The 16635-nt window shown below is 43.8% G+C and overlaps 1 protein-coding gene across 1 annotated transcript in view; it reads left to right on the forward strand.

Annotated features, from left to right (window-relative positions):
- The first annotated feature begins 743 nt into the window (after window positions 1-743).
- Window positions 744-16635, forward strand: part of EPAS1 (endothelial PAS domain protein 1) — a 76820-nt gene continuing 60928 nt past the window's right edge. Inside the window, exon 1 of the mRNA XM_030235934.2 lies at window positions 744-1110. Within this exon, the coding sequence (XP_030091794.1) occupies window positions 1085-1110 (26 nt within the window). The 5' untranslated portion in view covers window positions 744-1084. The remainder of the gene's footprint in view (window positions 1111-16635) is intronic.

Below are 16635 nucleotides of genomic sequence, written 5' to 3' on the forward strand. Positions count from 1 at the left end.
CTCGCTTCACCATGTGTCATCAACCACGAGTTTTAAAAGTGCCTGAATTGAAATATCCCCTTCGATACAGAAAATAAAATTGAAAAAACAGGGAGAGGAAGGAACTCCCATCAGGGAGGCAAAAGAACAGCCCTCGCTTCCTTCCACATCCCCCTGCCCCAAGCCGCCGCCACGCTCCCTCTGCTCCGTGTGCGACGCGGGCCGAGCTCAGCCGGGCCGTAGCAGGGCGGCCCCGCACGCCTGCGATGGCTCCGGGGCCTCGCCCCAAGCCCGCACCGTCCTTGCGGCTTTTATTTTCGTAACTTTAAATTTATTTTTTCAACATCCCTGCCACGGGCTGAACGGGGGGCGCTCCAGGGGGCGAGTGCGGGACGGTGCCCGCTTGCGGGAGCAGCGCTCGGTGCCGGGGTAGCACCGCAGCTGCTCCGCGGCCGCCGGGCAGGTGTCGCGGCGGCCCTCGGACCGCACCGGCGGGGAGATATCACTTCTGGAAAAAAAAAAAAAAAAAGTTTTAAAAAAGAAGAAAGTTTAATAACCAAAAACTTCAATAACTAAAAACTAAGACAGCAGCGGAGGGACCGGTGCCCGTGTGCGGGAGCCCCGCGGCAGCCGGAGCGGCGCTGGCGGGGCGGAGCGGAGCGGCCCCGCTGACCCCCGGCCGGGCCGGTGCCGGGGGCGGGGAGCCCGGGGCGCCCCGCCGGCCCCCATTGGCGGGCGCGGCGGGGGTGGCGGGGCCGGGCTGTGCGGGCCGGGTCCCGGGCGGAGGGGGCCGGCCCTGCCCCCGCGGCCGGCGGCTGCCCAAGGTTTAAAGTGAGAACTTTCTGCGGGCGGCGCCGAGCTGCACAGCCCCGCCGCCGCGTCGCTGCTGTCCCGCCGCAGCAGCCGCCGCTACCACCGCCTCCCCCGGGCGGGCCGTACAATCCTCGGCAGTGTCCTGAGACTGTACGCCCGCCTCGGGGGCGACCCGGCCGAACCGGACCCCGCTCCTCGCCCGCCGGCGCCCGCGGAGCCCCGCGTCCCTCGGGCAGGTGCTGAGCGCGCCCCGGCCCGAGAGGCGGCGCAGGAGCCGGCAGCAGCCGCCGCGATGACAGCTGACAAGGAGAAGAAAAGGTGAGGGGCCGCGGGCGAGGCGCCGGGCTGCTCGGGCCGCTGCGTCCTCCTGCGGCTGCCCCCTTCGGCCGCGGGACTCCCCGCCGAGGGGGCACTGCCGGCGGGACGGTGCGGCCTCGCCTCTCCCCTCCACGGCTCCCGTGCGACCCGGAGCCTTTGCGGGAACCGGCTGCGGCGTGAGCGAGTTAGATCGCCCAGCCCGGGAGGGGAGAGGGGCAGGGGAGCAGCGGCGCGTCCCTTCGGGGTAACCCGCGCTCCGTCCGGGCCGCCGCCGAGCCGGGGAGCGCCTGCCCGGGGAGCTGCACCCGCCGGTGGCACCGCGGCCGGCAGAGCACCCGGCCCCGGCCCGGCGGTGGCGGCCCCGGCCGTGCCGGGCTGCGGGCAGGTGCACCTGGCAGGCAGGGCCAGCCAGCCGGTGTGCGGCCACTGTCATGTACGCCATGGGAGGGCTTGGTATCAGCAAGGACAGAGAGAGTAGGAAACTATTTTTAAGTTGAGGACAGGGGTTTTGGAGGTAGCAGCACTCTTAGCAAAACGTGTTTTGTAACTAAAGTCGCGTGGATGAAATTGCCAGGCTATGTGTAAATATTTCGACACCTCCTCGCTCCAGTCCGAGACGCTGGCCGCGGTGCATCTCCCGCGGATCACGGAGCTCCTCAGCTGTCAGCGAGTTTTCCCGGAGGGCCGAGAGCTTTAGGAGTGCCCAGCTCCTCGTTTGCTGCTGCCCTCTGAGAGGGATGTAAAGCTAGACATTCCCACACTGCCAGAGCGACCCTTCCAGAGGGAATCAAAGTAACGCACTGGTAGTTTTGTAGTTCATCAAAGAGTGTTTTCTTGTTGGTTCTTGAGAATAAACGTCAAAATAAAACTCAGCAGTCCATAACACAGAAGTTACAGGTGGAGATAAAGAGAAGAATTATCTACTTGTTGCTCCAAAGCTATAAACAATTTCTATGGATTGTTCATATGGAGAGAGGGCACGGACATGGGGAAAACTAAGCAAGTGAATAAAGGTCTATGAAGTCTTGTGAAAGGATATGTATTCAGTCTGTTTTCTACTGCAGGCAGGATCCGTCGATTATCAACACAGGTTACTGTTCTGGCCATAGATTCTCTTTATAAGCAATGTGGTTTACAGACTGAGACTTTTATGTTGTTATTTGTCGTGTGTACTATCCAGTTACCACGCAGTAAACTCCAAACCCTTGGTTTTTGTTTGTGAAGTAGCTCCTTTTTCATTTAGTCACCCTATGACGGTGTAGTAGGGGAGGTATAGTTGTGTAAATCGTACCTTTTCCCTGTAGTTCTGTTTTCCTTAATTTACCAGAAACTAACCTATTAAGGTTAAACAGTTGCTTCAAGTATATTTTGTTTTAGATAGAGCGCAGAGTACAAAATACACGTACGTTTTGTGTCTTATGTTGAAAAACCAAAAAATTATAGTACAGTACAATGTAGTTACAAATGTGTTAGTTTATGAGGCAAGAGGATGAAATAGTGTATATATTGGAAATACACTGCATTCATTGTATCACCTCTTTTTAACGGGGCACTCGTAATCTCTTCAGTTTTAACCTCTTGCTTTCCAGCAGAGTGAGGGATTGGGTGCTGTCTAATCTTGCAGGACAGCACGCTGAAGTGGTTTGGGGAAATATCCTTCAGATACTACACAGGCTTCACAGGACTGAAGTCTGAACCCTGATCCTGACTCCGTCACTGCTTTTAAATATTGTGACACTCTGTGACAATTTTTCTGCTTCTCTCAGAAGTAGGATAATTGTTATCTGGTTCATGGGATTGTTGCGTAAATTAATGTTTGTGGAAGAACTGGGAGAGTGTCATATGAGGGATTTCAGATAGCTGGTTTGTGCCTCTCTGTCAGTGTGCTGTGGATATCCCTGCTGGGGATGTACCCTATGTAGCCTGTTGAAACAAGATAGTTTTGCTCTCTTAATTTTCCAGTATTATTATAGAGTAGGTTTATTGCCTTGAGTTCGACAGTTAAGGTATTGTTTGCTTGATCTCTATCCAGATATGCAACAAAGATCTCTAACCTTATTTGCTAATAGCATTTATAAATCACTTTCATGGAGAAAAGGTGGGGCAGTGTTAGATTTCCAGGCAGCTCTGAAACTATGTTGAGGAGCAAATCTCTTGCTGTTAAACAAATGTTCTAAGGAAGATAATCTTCAATTCTCTTAATGGTCCGTTTAAGTTGGAGAACATTCTCAGGTCTTCATTTGAAGCTCTGTTTGCCAGCAAAAAGGAGCAGTTGCTTTATTTGGAACAAATGTTATGGCACTTTCAGGAGGCTGATTTCCCTCATTTAAAGTTAGTCCAAGATACAGAGCGGAAATTAATATGAGTATTCTTTTAACTTATTTTAAAAAATCTACACAGTATTAGATACTCTCTTAGAATGCTGGTAATTAGAAACTGGGAGAAGGAGGAATAAAAGGGCTTAACACATTTTAGCAAATAGTAAAAGCTAAGGGAAGAGTATCTGATCTGCACAGCTGTGCATTACAACAAGAGTAGGTAAGTCCCAATGTAATTCGAGCAGTCTGATACAATATCGTGATGTGTTTTTTTAATGATTTGCAAGACAGTTATTTTGTTAGGAGTGGATGTTGTGTTAAATGAATGGTTCTGCATGGACAAATGTGTTGCTTGAGAAAAGTTTGAAACCAGGCTCAGGACAAGTCAAGTACCATGGAGAAGGATGCATCATTCGGCTTCACCTTTTCAGTTGTGTTGTTACTTGGGGAATTCTGTGTTTGTTTTCCAGTTGTATGAAAAATAGACCAATTTTGCAGCTCAGGGTGTTTCTGTTCTAGTGGTCCCCATGTAATTTCACAGTATGTTTTTGACCATAACCATGTAATGTTACATAAATCTGTTTAACTTCTTCTGGTCCAGATAGTAAAGAAATGGGATTTCCCCCAGTTATTGTCTAGGTAATAGACTGCTTTCATTTACCCTTTTACTTTGGGCTTTATTTGATGTTGAGCCCCTCTAATGAGGTGCTTTGTGCCTCAAATTTTGCTGACCTTTTCCTTCAGGAGAGTAGTTTTGCCAAGCTGAGGTCATTCTTGGCTGTTGCTCCTCAGGATGAGGAAACTGTCCTGATGGCACAGCTCTCTAGAGCTCAGGTAGCTGCTCGCTCGTAATGGATGTAATTTGGATGTCAGGAAATGTGAGCATTTGGATGTGCCAAGGTGTTAAACTGCAGATGTCAAGAAACATACAGTCTCAGTTTTGTTCTCCCCAGTACATTTTCTGTGTGTCACTGTTGCCAGGTATACTCCCTCTTGCCTGCTGTTCTGTGCTGGTGGTGACAGATGATCTTGTCCATTCTCTTCAAACCCCAGCCCAGGTTTGAAACTCTTTTAAACCTCACTTCATGTGCTTTAGCTGATGGAGGTTTGAACGCTTTCCTTTGCAGACTATTTCATAGATTACTCAGCTTCATAAATTTTTTTTTCAAGTTTTATTATTGCTCAACATTGCCCCATGCATAGCCCACATATTTTAGTTACTTCTGTTTGCTTCTGTGTTCACATCTGCCCTTGCAGTTTTTCTTGTTTGGAGTTATCCAAAGGAAATGTGATCTCCTGAATTCCTGGTGAACAATCTGCTGAAACTGGCTGTTTAGCACATGTTTATGGTGTGTTAACATTAAGCAATTTGTATTTACTTTTCAGCACCACAAATTCAGGCACTTCATAGCTTGCAGGTCATCTTGAATGATCCTGGCCACTCATAGCCCTCCTACTTTGGTATTGCCCCTTCTGTTTCTGTACTCCCTGCCCCTTCTGAGTTCTAGAGATGTCTGGCTTTTCTACCAGAGGGTGGCCCAAGGGTACAGGAATGAGGAGAGACAGGCTCACGCCTGCCCCCAGCTCTGCCTCAGCCTGCAGTGACACGGAGCAGAGGTTGGGCTGAGCTCTGGCTCGGACACCTGGCCTGCTTGGGAACTCTTGGCTTCTGCTGCCCAGCTCCTGTGGTTTCATCTCGACAGAGCCAAAGTGTTTCAGCTTGATGAAGACTGAATGTCTTTTGCTGTGGGAATGGTGTGCAGTGTGAGTGCCTCCCAGTGTGCACCATCTTCCCAAAGTGATCTGAGCATCTGGGAATTTGTGTTTCACAGGGATGCTCCGAGGGCTTGCTCTGCTTGTGTTTAGCACTTAGCCCTAGAGCAATTTAAAAATCTGCCAGCCCTTCATAAACACAATCTTTGTGTCATGTCCTTATCTCTGCATCTTTGTCACATTTATCTTGTGGGGGTCATTAAGAATGTCTTGCATATTAGAGATACTTGGCTAATTACCAGTTTTGTATTTATGCTGCAAATTCAGGAGATCCATCATGAGTATCAAAAATGGATCTCTCTATATCTTTATGTAATATTTTTAACTATGATGGATTCATAAACATTAAGTATTTTTGTTTTCAGGTTCCAAGCAGGAGCTTCTCTTAGGTGTGGTGGGAGCAGAACTCTTTAAGCACTAAACTTTTTGCTATTCTTAGGATAAACATTAGAGTAAGGAAATGAGCAATACAAAGGCAGATTGTATTTTAAAATAATTTAAATGCATGGAATGGTTTTATACCGCTAAAGCTGTTTGTGAAATACTATTGTGCTAATTACTCCAATATTCATAGTAACATGTATGTCTTAATAGTTATAAATAGTTCTGCTCCTGGTAGCTGGCACAAGGTTGACAGAGCCCTTCTCTTAAATGATGAGAAAGAGCAAGAATTATGCATCTGGCAGGTTTTTACTCATTTATCATTCTTGTGCTCAATTTGCTTAAAAGGCAATACAATAAAGTAGTTATCTGGTAAAACCAGACTGCTTATATATTAAAAAGATAACTTATTTCTTACATTTACAGATCTGCTTTTTGTGGACACACTTTCTGAAGTCTGTAAAATGGGAAACTATTTTATTATGCATTTGGAAAGTAGCTTAATAAAGTACAGTAGGCCAATTGGCTGATAAATAAGTAGTGTTCCAAAGTAACTCACTTAATTATGCTCTTCTTGAGATGAAATCTAATTATGATTTTGGTTTTTTTCCTCTGTGACTTTATTTAGGTCTAGAAAATTTAGCTGAAACAAAATCTGCCATAATAAATTTTGATTAAATGGGCATATTTGGGCCTGAAAACAGTTAGACTTGTAATTTAATTTACTAGACTGTTATTGCAAAGCATTTGGAATTTGGATAGCATCTCTATTATGCTTCTCTGTCCATTGCTTTATGTGACACAGCAAATATTCAGTATTTATTTTATAGAAACTCAGATCTCAAGTGTTTTGCCAGACAAGGAGCAAAGTTGCTTTAGTTGAATTTTTATGTCTGATCTTCAGTCAAAGAGGTGCCCTGGTCTTGACCCTTTCTCTGTGTGCTAATATGTGGAATCAGCATTTTTCTTTGATTTAGGGGAATGTTTAGGGTGTTGCCTCCGAGAAGTTTGAAAAATTCTGAAACTTTCCACATACTTTGTGTTAGCTTATGGCTGGACTGTCTTATTGCAGCTTTATCAACAAATTGTGTGCATTTGGGCAGGAGGAAAAAAAACTTTTTTATTTTGTTTGTGCCCTCAAGTAGGACAAAACCAGGATAATACAGCTCCTCAGTGGTTTTTATTCCTAATGTAAATATGTTGAACCCCTCTCAAGTTACAAATGCTGCTTCATTCTGCCGTGTATGTATTTATGCACTGATTTGCTTTCAAACAAACATTAAGTAGCCTGTGTTTTAATCTCAAGTATTTGTGGAAAATCTGTAGGACCAAGCTGACTATTTGCTCAAAGAGGTTTCAGCAGCCTGTTGTGTTCCCAACAAGAAACGTCTCTCAAACTGCATCTTGCCTGTGCCTGGCTATTCCTCCAGTCCCTACTTGTTGAGCATGTCCCTAAATCCCAGCTCTGACCTGCATGAATGGAACCTTCAGGCCAGAATTTGGACAGACTGTAAAGTAGGAATTTGATGGAGAAACAACCGGACTTTTATGGGATTTGGCTGGAATTTGTTTGCTTGTTTTTTTCATATATATGAGTGAACAGTGATGAATGCAGGGTCCTACACTGCTCTCTGTTGCCTGCCTCATTCTTTAAATCCTCTTCCCCAAACAAACAAAATGAAAAAAAAGAAGTGTGTGTGGGGGGAAGTAACTCCTGGTTGTTCTCACCTCCTTCTCCACAGCCCTGGCAGAACAGAAGGCTGAAGCACTGAAACATCCCTTTATATCTGAGTATGAAATAATGTGTGCATTGAACTACTTCTACAAATAACAATACTTTTGCAATAACATTTTGGAGCTAGAATAGTGTGAGCAATCTCGTTTTGTTTCAGGAAATTGTGTTATCTAAGGAAAAGCTAAAATTAGAAGTGATATGGGGAGTGTTGTGCATGGCCACTTTTTTTTGGGGGGGGGTGGTGTGGTTTGGTTTTGGTTTTGGTTTTTTTTTTTTAAACCAAGCAGCTCTCCTAATGGATGAATCATGGGGGTGTAGCTTATGGCACTTGATAGCAGGCAGTCTGTCTGAAGGCATATGTGTAGTAAGATTACTGGGATCATTTAAAAATTATTTGGAACTTCTGAAACGTGAACTTAATCTATTGTAAATATTTGTCACTCATTATCTAATATATCAAAATATATGTGGTTAGAGTTGGGTAAATGAAGGTAAGATATAAAGTGCAAATTTTGAACAATGGTACCAAGTGCTGGAAAAGCTGCAGATGCAGTTGGTAAATATTTTCTGTAAAAACAAATATTTTCTTGGAAAATAATTTTCCAGAGCATAAGGGAAACAAGAGCTAGTGTTCTAGTTTGAGCTAGACTAAAATGAAGGGATTGGGTTCAGAATTTGTCAAGACATATGGAGACTGTTGAAACATTTTAGATTTGGCTTCATTTTTATAAGGTTTCCTGTGTTGCATTGTGTTGTTAATTGAAAGCCAGATGTTCTAAATTCATTTGAATGAGATTTAAATAATTATTAGTCTCTTGTTAATTTAAATATTTTTCTTTTGTCTTTGTCTTTCTTTTCTGGTGTTAGACTTAAGTAGGGTTTTTTCCAGATCTTTACTGTACCAAGGTCTACAACACACATACATGTGTCTGGTTTGGTGGCTTGGCCTCAAACAGATTCCTGTCTTCCTTTCAGGAGAAATCTTCGAATTTATCTGCTAAACCAAAATATTAGGTATTCCTTTTACACTATTTACAAGGCCCTCAACACTTAAAGCCTTGAATTTAAAACAGTCCCAGTCTTTCAAAAACTGCAATTGCTTAGACAAGTTACCAGGTCTGATGAAAATACTTAGTCCTCTTTGGCTTGGGTTAGGCAGGAAGTGTGACTTGGCAATGACAAAGGTCTTCTCTAGCTTTGGTTATGTGAACAGCTTTTTAAAGACTGTGGTATAATTGAAAACATAGCAATGAAGGCCTGCCATAACCCCTCACTGGCTCCTGACACAGCAGACAAGCAAGTCAAAATATGGGAGAGATGAAAACAGCATGTTTAAAGAGTTTCTAGCTTGTTCTCAAAGGACTGATAATTTCAGAGCCATGTTCTTGAAAACCTGCCTGCATAGGCTGAGAGATAGACATGTTTGCCTTTCCCAGGAAAGCTATTGCTTGAAGTAGCAGATATTATTATATCTTGAAATATAGTCATCCCAGGTGGTATCAACCTTTGGCCTAGTACACGTGTTTTCTTTACACAGTCAGCTTCTGAATCCCTTCTGTATATATAGTATTTAGTACACAGAAGGTGGTGTGCTGGATGGTTTCAGTTCAAGAACCCAGTTCAGTGGCCTGAATAGGTTGCATGAAATCTTAAAAACGCGCCCTATTCTTCTCTTCTTAAAAGGGAAAACTGATGCTCATTCGTTGTGTCAGAGGCCTTACAAACTTTTTTTTAATCTGCATGGGAGAATATCCACTAAGGGCTCATAATTTTGGTGCAAGTTGTCTGATGGTGTTCAAAAATTACTGTAAAATGTTTTTCACTTTAGATATATTCATGCTCTATTAAGATAAATATTTGCTTAGGTAATAAGCTGAAGCAAGTATGAAGTGGGATGGTTATTAGGCAGCTTTTATAAAGGTGGTGGAAGTATACTTTAAAGAGCATTCCTTGTATTTTGTTTCACCCTTAGCATATCTAAGGTATTTACTGCCATAAAAAGGTGCTTAAACTGCTTAAGCTGGTGGTATCACAGCTGTAGTCATTTGCACTTGCATTTGTATGATAAACTACAAAGCAATCCCATTCAGCCATTGTGTTTGGGACATTCTCTGGCTGCTGTTGGTCTTCGGGCCCTGTCTGTTCATTCACAATTGTATCACCCTCTCTGCCAGTAAATTCTAGGTATTATTGGGTACTTATTGTCAAAACACTTCAAAGATCTTTCAGACAGTTGAGAAACCACCCCCTCTGTATTTTTACACTTGTAATTGGGGAATGTTGCTAGGAATGTGCCCGGCTTTTAGCTGTCTGTGCAATTTGTATCCAAAAGTCATTGCAAATAGCAAAGTATCTTCTGAGATGATAAGCATTGTTGTTGCTGGTTAGATTTTTGTGTGGCATTATGATGAAATAACAAACTCGTTAGCTGGTGGCAATGACAGTGTCTTCAGACTTAGGTATTTATGGTGAGTATTGATTTAAAGCTGATAGGAAGTTTGCTTAGAACAGAAATACCTTTTGAGTGATCTGTGGAATGTCAGCGTCAGTCATACCTGGATGTGTGAGAAGAAATTCAGCATTAAATGGCTTCATCATGCCGTGACTCTTTAGGCACTTTTTCTCTGGAATACAAATCTAGCGACCAGTTAGAGCTATACTACACTCCAGGTTTTTTTTGGGGTTTTTTTTTTAAGGTCTCAGTTGCCTCCACTGTGTTTCATAACCCGTGAGAGAAGATTGCAAATTGCTGAAAGTGCTTTTGGTATTTTCCTATCGTTTTTGCCAGATATTTCTTCTGGAAGAGCTGCATTTGTCTAATTCAGTGAGGGTGGAGAGCCTTTGGGAAGGGGTAAGCATTTTGGAGTTGCCTCTGCATATTGCCTTCACCATGTGGTCTTGGAAGAACAACAAGGCTTTGCCTACTGCTGGCTTTTCCCATTCCTCCTCTGTCGCAAAGGAAAACCATGACAAATGTGGCTCTTGGTTTACTTCTTCCATTATCCCTATATTGATCCGGGAGACAGTTCCCGTTGTCCTGTAAGGTTGTCTTGCACGTTGAAGAGTGCAGAGAGTTGGAGTTGGGCAGTTCTTGCACGTGGGATGGCTGAGTTCTGCTTGCAGAGCAGGAAACCAATGCCCCAAGACAGAGAGTTATGCTTGGTCTTAACAAAACAGTGTTATTTACACTTTTAAGGGAAGATAGACATTTGGGGGTGTTGACCCCCTTCATTGCTTAATGCAGCACTTTTATGTGTGTGGTTAGGTGGAGGATGTCACATTTCACTGGGGGAACACAGCTTGGTTCAGCTGCGGGTGGGCTGGTTTTGTGCTGCCGCTGTAAGATTATCAGTTTGTGTTAGTAAATCTGGTTCTTGGTTTTCTCCCCTGTGAATGATCTGAAGGACGTGTTTATTGCCATTACTAATCAGAGGGACATTTTTATAGGAACATCCTTTCTGTGCTCAAGTTGTCTCAGTGCTTCTACTGGCTCTTTTACGTAATAGCAAAGCCGTATTTATGTTCCCAGTGATTCACAAAAGGGGACTATCCCGTTCTCTTAGGCATGTGCTGGCTTGAAATTGAAATAGAAGCAAGTGCAGATATCTTCAGGGAAACTTAATGCTGGTGTTTCGAAACAGCCATTATTTCCCATTTAAGAAAAACCAACCCCCCAACCCTACTTTTGTTTGTCAGCTGCATGACTGGCCCGAACAAAGCCTCTCTGGCATGGGGACCTGGGCCAAAGTGCAGTGAAGCTGAATAAAATCACATTTTAGATTCTGTTTCTTGAGCTTGTTCACCACTCTCAGTAGAGCTGGCTGTGAAAGTTGAGTCTGGTTATTGACCTGGCTGCTGAACAGCAGCTTTAGCAAGTAGGTCTGACCTCTGCAGTTGCTTCCTCTGTCTCCTTTCCCCTCCACACCCTCTCCGAAAGCCCCTTGCTCAGCCCAGCTCTTTGTTCTGCTGGGTATTCAGGGCACTGTAGCCTGGACAGTGTGGTGTGGCTTCTCACTGTAGTTATCCTAGCTCCCCAGTCTGGAAAACTGGGATTGTAGTACATCCTTCCTTCCACCCTTTGTGTGTTTTATTTATTTAAATTGTAAACTTCTTAAAATGGAGCCTTTCTATTTCTATGCCTAACACAATGCTGAAGATATGCTGGCAAGAAGCTCGCAGAATAAACCTAACTTGAAAATGCTTCAATAGGAGGTTGTCAGGTGGAAGGAGTTTGGTTATCTCTCACTCCTATACTACCTGGTTAATTGCTTTCTTTACTGCACCACTCCATATTATCCCTCAATATGTAGGTTACACCCACATGCTGACGGGTGACCTACGCCTTCGCTTGCTTCACCTTTGAATTTGTCCTCCTGTCTTACAAGATCCATGTGCAATTTAGACGCCCCAAGCAATTGAGAAGGTGGGGGTGTTGGTGGCAGCAGCAGGAGATTGCAACACCCTGAAAGCATCTCAGAGATGATAAACCCTGTATTCTTTCAGATTTCATCACGGAGCAGGCAGGTGAGCAACCCACGGGGCAATAAGAGTGAAAAGGAGGCTTTGACCGTCACAACAAAACCGGTCCTTTCTGCAGATGGGGAGTTCAGCAGGGTTTCAGCAATCATTTGCTCTCTGTTTCTTTGAACTGAGAGCTGTAAGAAAGTAGAAGAGTGCTGACATACAGGGTTACTGGGGCAGGGGTCTAGAGGCCAGCATACACAATTCACAGGGACTGAAGCCTGTGGATCTTCATTCAGTTAAGGCTTCTCTTACACTCGGGTGCCAGGGTGGGCCTGAAGATGGAGCCCCTACAGAGTTTAGAGTAAAGAAGAGACAGCGAGAAAAGCCTAACCTTTCAGACAGACTTGGCAGCTTTGCACACTGCGTGCAGGCCCTGAGGAAGATAACACAGCCTCTTGCACTATCTGTGTAACACTTCTTTCCTTTTGCCTACCAGATCTTAGGACATCTCCCTGCCCCTCAAACCTAAATGTCACTGTAAACATGGTGTAAGTAAATTCCAGCTTCTCAAACGGCAGATATGAAGCAATGATCCAACCAGAGTGACCAGTTCTATTGCTGACACTTTTAAAAAGAAGTATTTTAAAAGAAGCAGATGACAGCAAATGGTGCTTATTCAAATAGGAGCTTTTCAGAGCTCTTCTAACCTGGGGAATAAAATGAGCAGGGAGCAAAGTCAGCATTGCAGGTCACAGTAGGGATTTTGGGCTCAGTGGTGGCTAATGTAGAGCAGAAGTCCACCTAAAGGCAGAGCTGAGAGAGGAAGAGCGCCTGCCACCTGACCTGTTAAAACCTTTTAAGAAGAAACACTGCCAACGTGAAGTCACTGCAGAGCATTCCTTCAGAGGGTGTCATGTGATGAATACAGTGCAACTATAAAATGATTTCATGTTCTATTGCATTTTGAGTAGGTTACAGCCAGGGAAAGAGCTTACTGAGTCATTTGTTGAGCTGTGTGCTCCTGTTGGTTTGGTTTCCTCAGTTTCTCTTTGTACCTTAATTAACAGTTGGAGTGCTCTGGCTTTTGTACCAAAAGACCTCCCTGTCCATGATGTCTATAACCTTTATCAAAATGGAGTTCAGTTCCTGCCTCAGACCTCTGTGAAAATGCCTTTGAGGAAAATAAAATGTCAGCTGTGTGTGATATAAGCCTTCACCCCTCTTGAAAGAGGGTTTCATGATCATTTCACTTCAGGTCTTGGCTGGTGGATTAAGCACATGAAATACCTTTGCAAGGGATGAGGAAAGTAAAACAATCATCTGTTCTTATACTGTTCCTTGCATAGGAAATCAGCTCTGATTTACACTTGTAAGAAGGAGTATTTGGTGGGCAAATGTATTTCATTGTGCTCTGTTTGCCCACATACCAGGAGATGTTTTTGTGAAACTGTGGAATATGAAATCAATGTACTGAAGGAAAATAAAGAGAAGGCCTCAACCTGGAAATGTACTTACTCCTGAGAGTCAGGACAATCCCCCCTTCCACCTCAGAGGAAGTAAATACCTTATTGTGCTTGTGGTTGGAGGTATATATAGTTTGCTGTTGCTGAATATGGATTGCAAATAGGAAGTTTGGAGAAGGATTATGGCTCAGTGAACTACTTGGAAATCAAAAGAAACTTTAATAGATGGTGAGACAGTGATTAGATGAATTATCCCCTTCTAGCTTGTTTCCTTAAGGGATCAAGGTTTACACAGTTACTGTGTGTCTGCCTCTATCTCTGATAGAGCTGTAGAGATCTCAAGGATACTAAATAGCTGGGAGTAGGTGTTGTAATGGCTACAGGGAAAAGCTGCAGCCGCAGCTTTTACTAACATTTCCCTGTAGATATTAATGGCTGAAGAAGTCCAAGTGCCAGCCAGCTACATGCTTGCAGCTTGCTGTACCACAGGTTCCAGGATCCACCAGGAGTCTGCAGAATCTGGAGGAGTGTGTTTTTGCTAGAGCCCTTGTTGGCACATCAGCTTGTTACTTTTGAAGCATTGTTCACTAGTTAGCACTTGTGGTGTTTTAAAAACTCACTGTGAGCTATTTGCCTTGCTATTTGGGAGAAATAGGTACAGATAAAAGGCTTCTCCTTACTCTGGGCATTTCCAAGTGTTTCAGTGTGCTTAGACCTTACTGGTTTTGGATGAAGAAACTGCTGTGCTACTATGATTAATACTAACACTCAATACTGTGGGCTGTGTAGACTGGCCACATTAAAACCACCAATGTGTGCTTCATGCAGGCCTTGAGAAGGGCAGCTAGACTTGTTTCTGCTGGATGGAAATCCCTGACTTCAGCTGGAGAAACAACTGCACTTCTCAACAGCTTTAACTGTGGATCCGGCTGTAGAAAGATCTGTTTTGGTTGGAGAAGCCCAGCTGTGGTGGTGTTGATTGTCGGGGTTGTGATTAATTTTGGGCATTGTGATACTGGCAGCAACAATGAAGGCATTGTCACCACTAACATTTTCACTTTCCTGTGTTGTTGCAGCGCTTGTTTAATTATTTTTGCAAGAGCAGTAGGTTGTGGGAACCTTTTCATGTGCAAACCGAATTGAAGGCGGGAATCTCCTGTTAAGAGTTGCTTATTTTTGTTGTTCCCATAAGAAAAGGTAATGATGAAAACTTTTAAAATTGGTTCATTGGCTTTGGCAATCGGTATCTACTGAAGATCTCTTATACTTCTCAGAATCACTTCCCCCAGTCAAGGCAGTACTACTGTTTGGTTTTTGTTTGTATTATGTATTTGCTGGAAGGAGAGTGCTATTGTGTGTTTTTTGAGGGTGATTACAAACATAAAATAGATTCTCTTGAGAACGCTTTGTCTACTCTCATCACAATTGGTAATTGTTTCGTGTTGTGTAAGACTCTGCATGCTGTGCTTCTTATTTGGCACTCTGTGTGTGTGAACCTAAAACTGGATTTCCACCTCCAGCATTTTATCACTGATGTTTTAAAGGTGAATCCTGGAACAAAGCATAAAACCTCTCTGAACTCATGTATTGCTAGACGATGAATGTTTGCCAAATAAAGGCCAATTTTTTCAGTCATTTGGGAAATCAGGTTTGCTACATTTTAATGGATGTCTTCTCCAATTAGAACCTGCGTGAGGTAGCTTTCAGAAATGAAAAAAACAACCAAACCCCACTCCCAAAACAATTACTTTTGACATTGAAGCAGACTAAAATAGTATAGTTATGTGCAAGGTGGTTGTCATCCTTTTGCACCAAGTGTATTTTCATAGGTCATTCCAAAATGCCAAGGGAAAAGGAATCCATAATCCTCATATATCCTGTTAGCAGAGAGCCTTGAGGTAGATATGGGCAAGATGTGTGGAAAAAATGAGGCTTCTGCCAAACGTTTTCTTTGTAGGTCACTTATTGTATTTGAAATTACAGGGAGCATAAGAGTGAGTGATCTATTAGCAAAGCCATGAAAATAAACCATTTGCCACTTCTAACAAGTGTTGGACCAAAATATGCCTCAAATTTTAAAAATAAGTGAAAACTTGGCGAAAAGTAAGACCCGGTTTTTATCTGCATTTCATCAGGTACATGGCGTCCTGGAACACAGCCCACTGGCAAAAGCATGGGGAGTGTTATCCTTTGCAGCACTGGGAATGTTCTCTGCTGAATTTGGCGCCAATGACCGAGCTTTGCTTGTTAGCTGAAGTTCACACAGACTCCTTGCCAGGCCTGCCCAGAATGCTGTCTCCTCTGACTTCCTGTGGTCTTGCATAATATTTCCTTGCTTCTTGTATAACTGCGGCTCGTTCTGGTCACTGCCCAGTTTATTCGGTTGACTTTAAAAGGCCAGTCCTGCAAACGTGCGGCCGGGCCATGTCAGTGGCAGGAGGTGTCCCGGTGGTGACGCCAATGGAAGCACCCTTCCACGGGGAAACCACCGGCAGCGGGGGCGTGTGTCAGTGCCGACATGGCTGAAGGCAATAGAGTTGGCTGCTGCAGCCTCGTGACGAGATAAGCGTGAGGCACGACTTGGGATTGACTGCACCTTTGAAATACATGCTGTGCCGCCGTGGCTCTGATGTCTGTAACGAGCACAGGCGTTCATTGAGGGTGGGGGAGGCAGCGCGCAATGAAAGCGCGTTGTCAGAGCGCCCTGAAATTGCTGGTATTGCTAATAGTCCCTCAGTTACAAGTCCTTACACTTGCCTTAAAAACATGCTCCGGGTATCCAGAGTGTTAAAGACCATGATAGGAATTTCAGGAAGGAGTTTCAGAAAACAGTATTTTCATGCTGATGGTTTTTAATGCTTCCACACAAGTTGTTCTGCAATTGTCCATGGTTACAAGATGCATTAGTTTTGTATTACTGCTGAAGCAAGTGTATTTAGTAATGTTTACCATTTACTAGCCTAGATTATTTGTATGTGTTTTGAAAGTGTATTTCATAGCAGCTTTTGCCATGTCACTGCGTTTATGGTGATTATTTTCACAAATATTTGCATTTGCACATGTAGCTATATGTAGAACACTGTGTATACTTACAGAGCTTTGTCAGTGACTCGTTTTCAGAAAGATGTTTGTCTAACTTGACACTTTCTACACAGTTTAAACACAGTTTTCAAACTGTTACTCATATTCTTTGGCAGACCTGTTCCTGGCATGGCTTTGGGAAGCTGAAGAGTAGAGATGACAAAATAATCACTTTAGTATGTTTGTAAACTTACTCAGTAGACTGTACTGATTTTTTTCTGTTTTAGTTCCCAGGTCGTGTATGATCTTCTGCTATCTGCTTTGAAGAAACAGAAGAATCATTTTAGGGGAAAGCATTCAAATTGACTTA

Source organism: Serinus canaria, chromosome 3, assembly GCF_022539315.1.
Source record: "Serinus canaria isolate serCan28SL12 chromosome 3, serCan2020, whole genome shotgun sequence".
NCBI lineage: Eukaryota > Metazoa > Chordata > Aves > Passeriformes > Fringillidae > Serinus > Serinus canaria.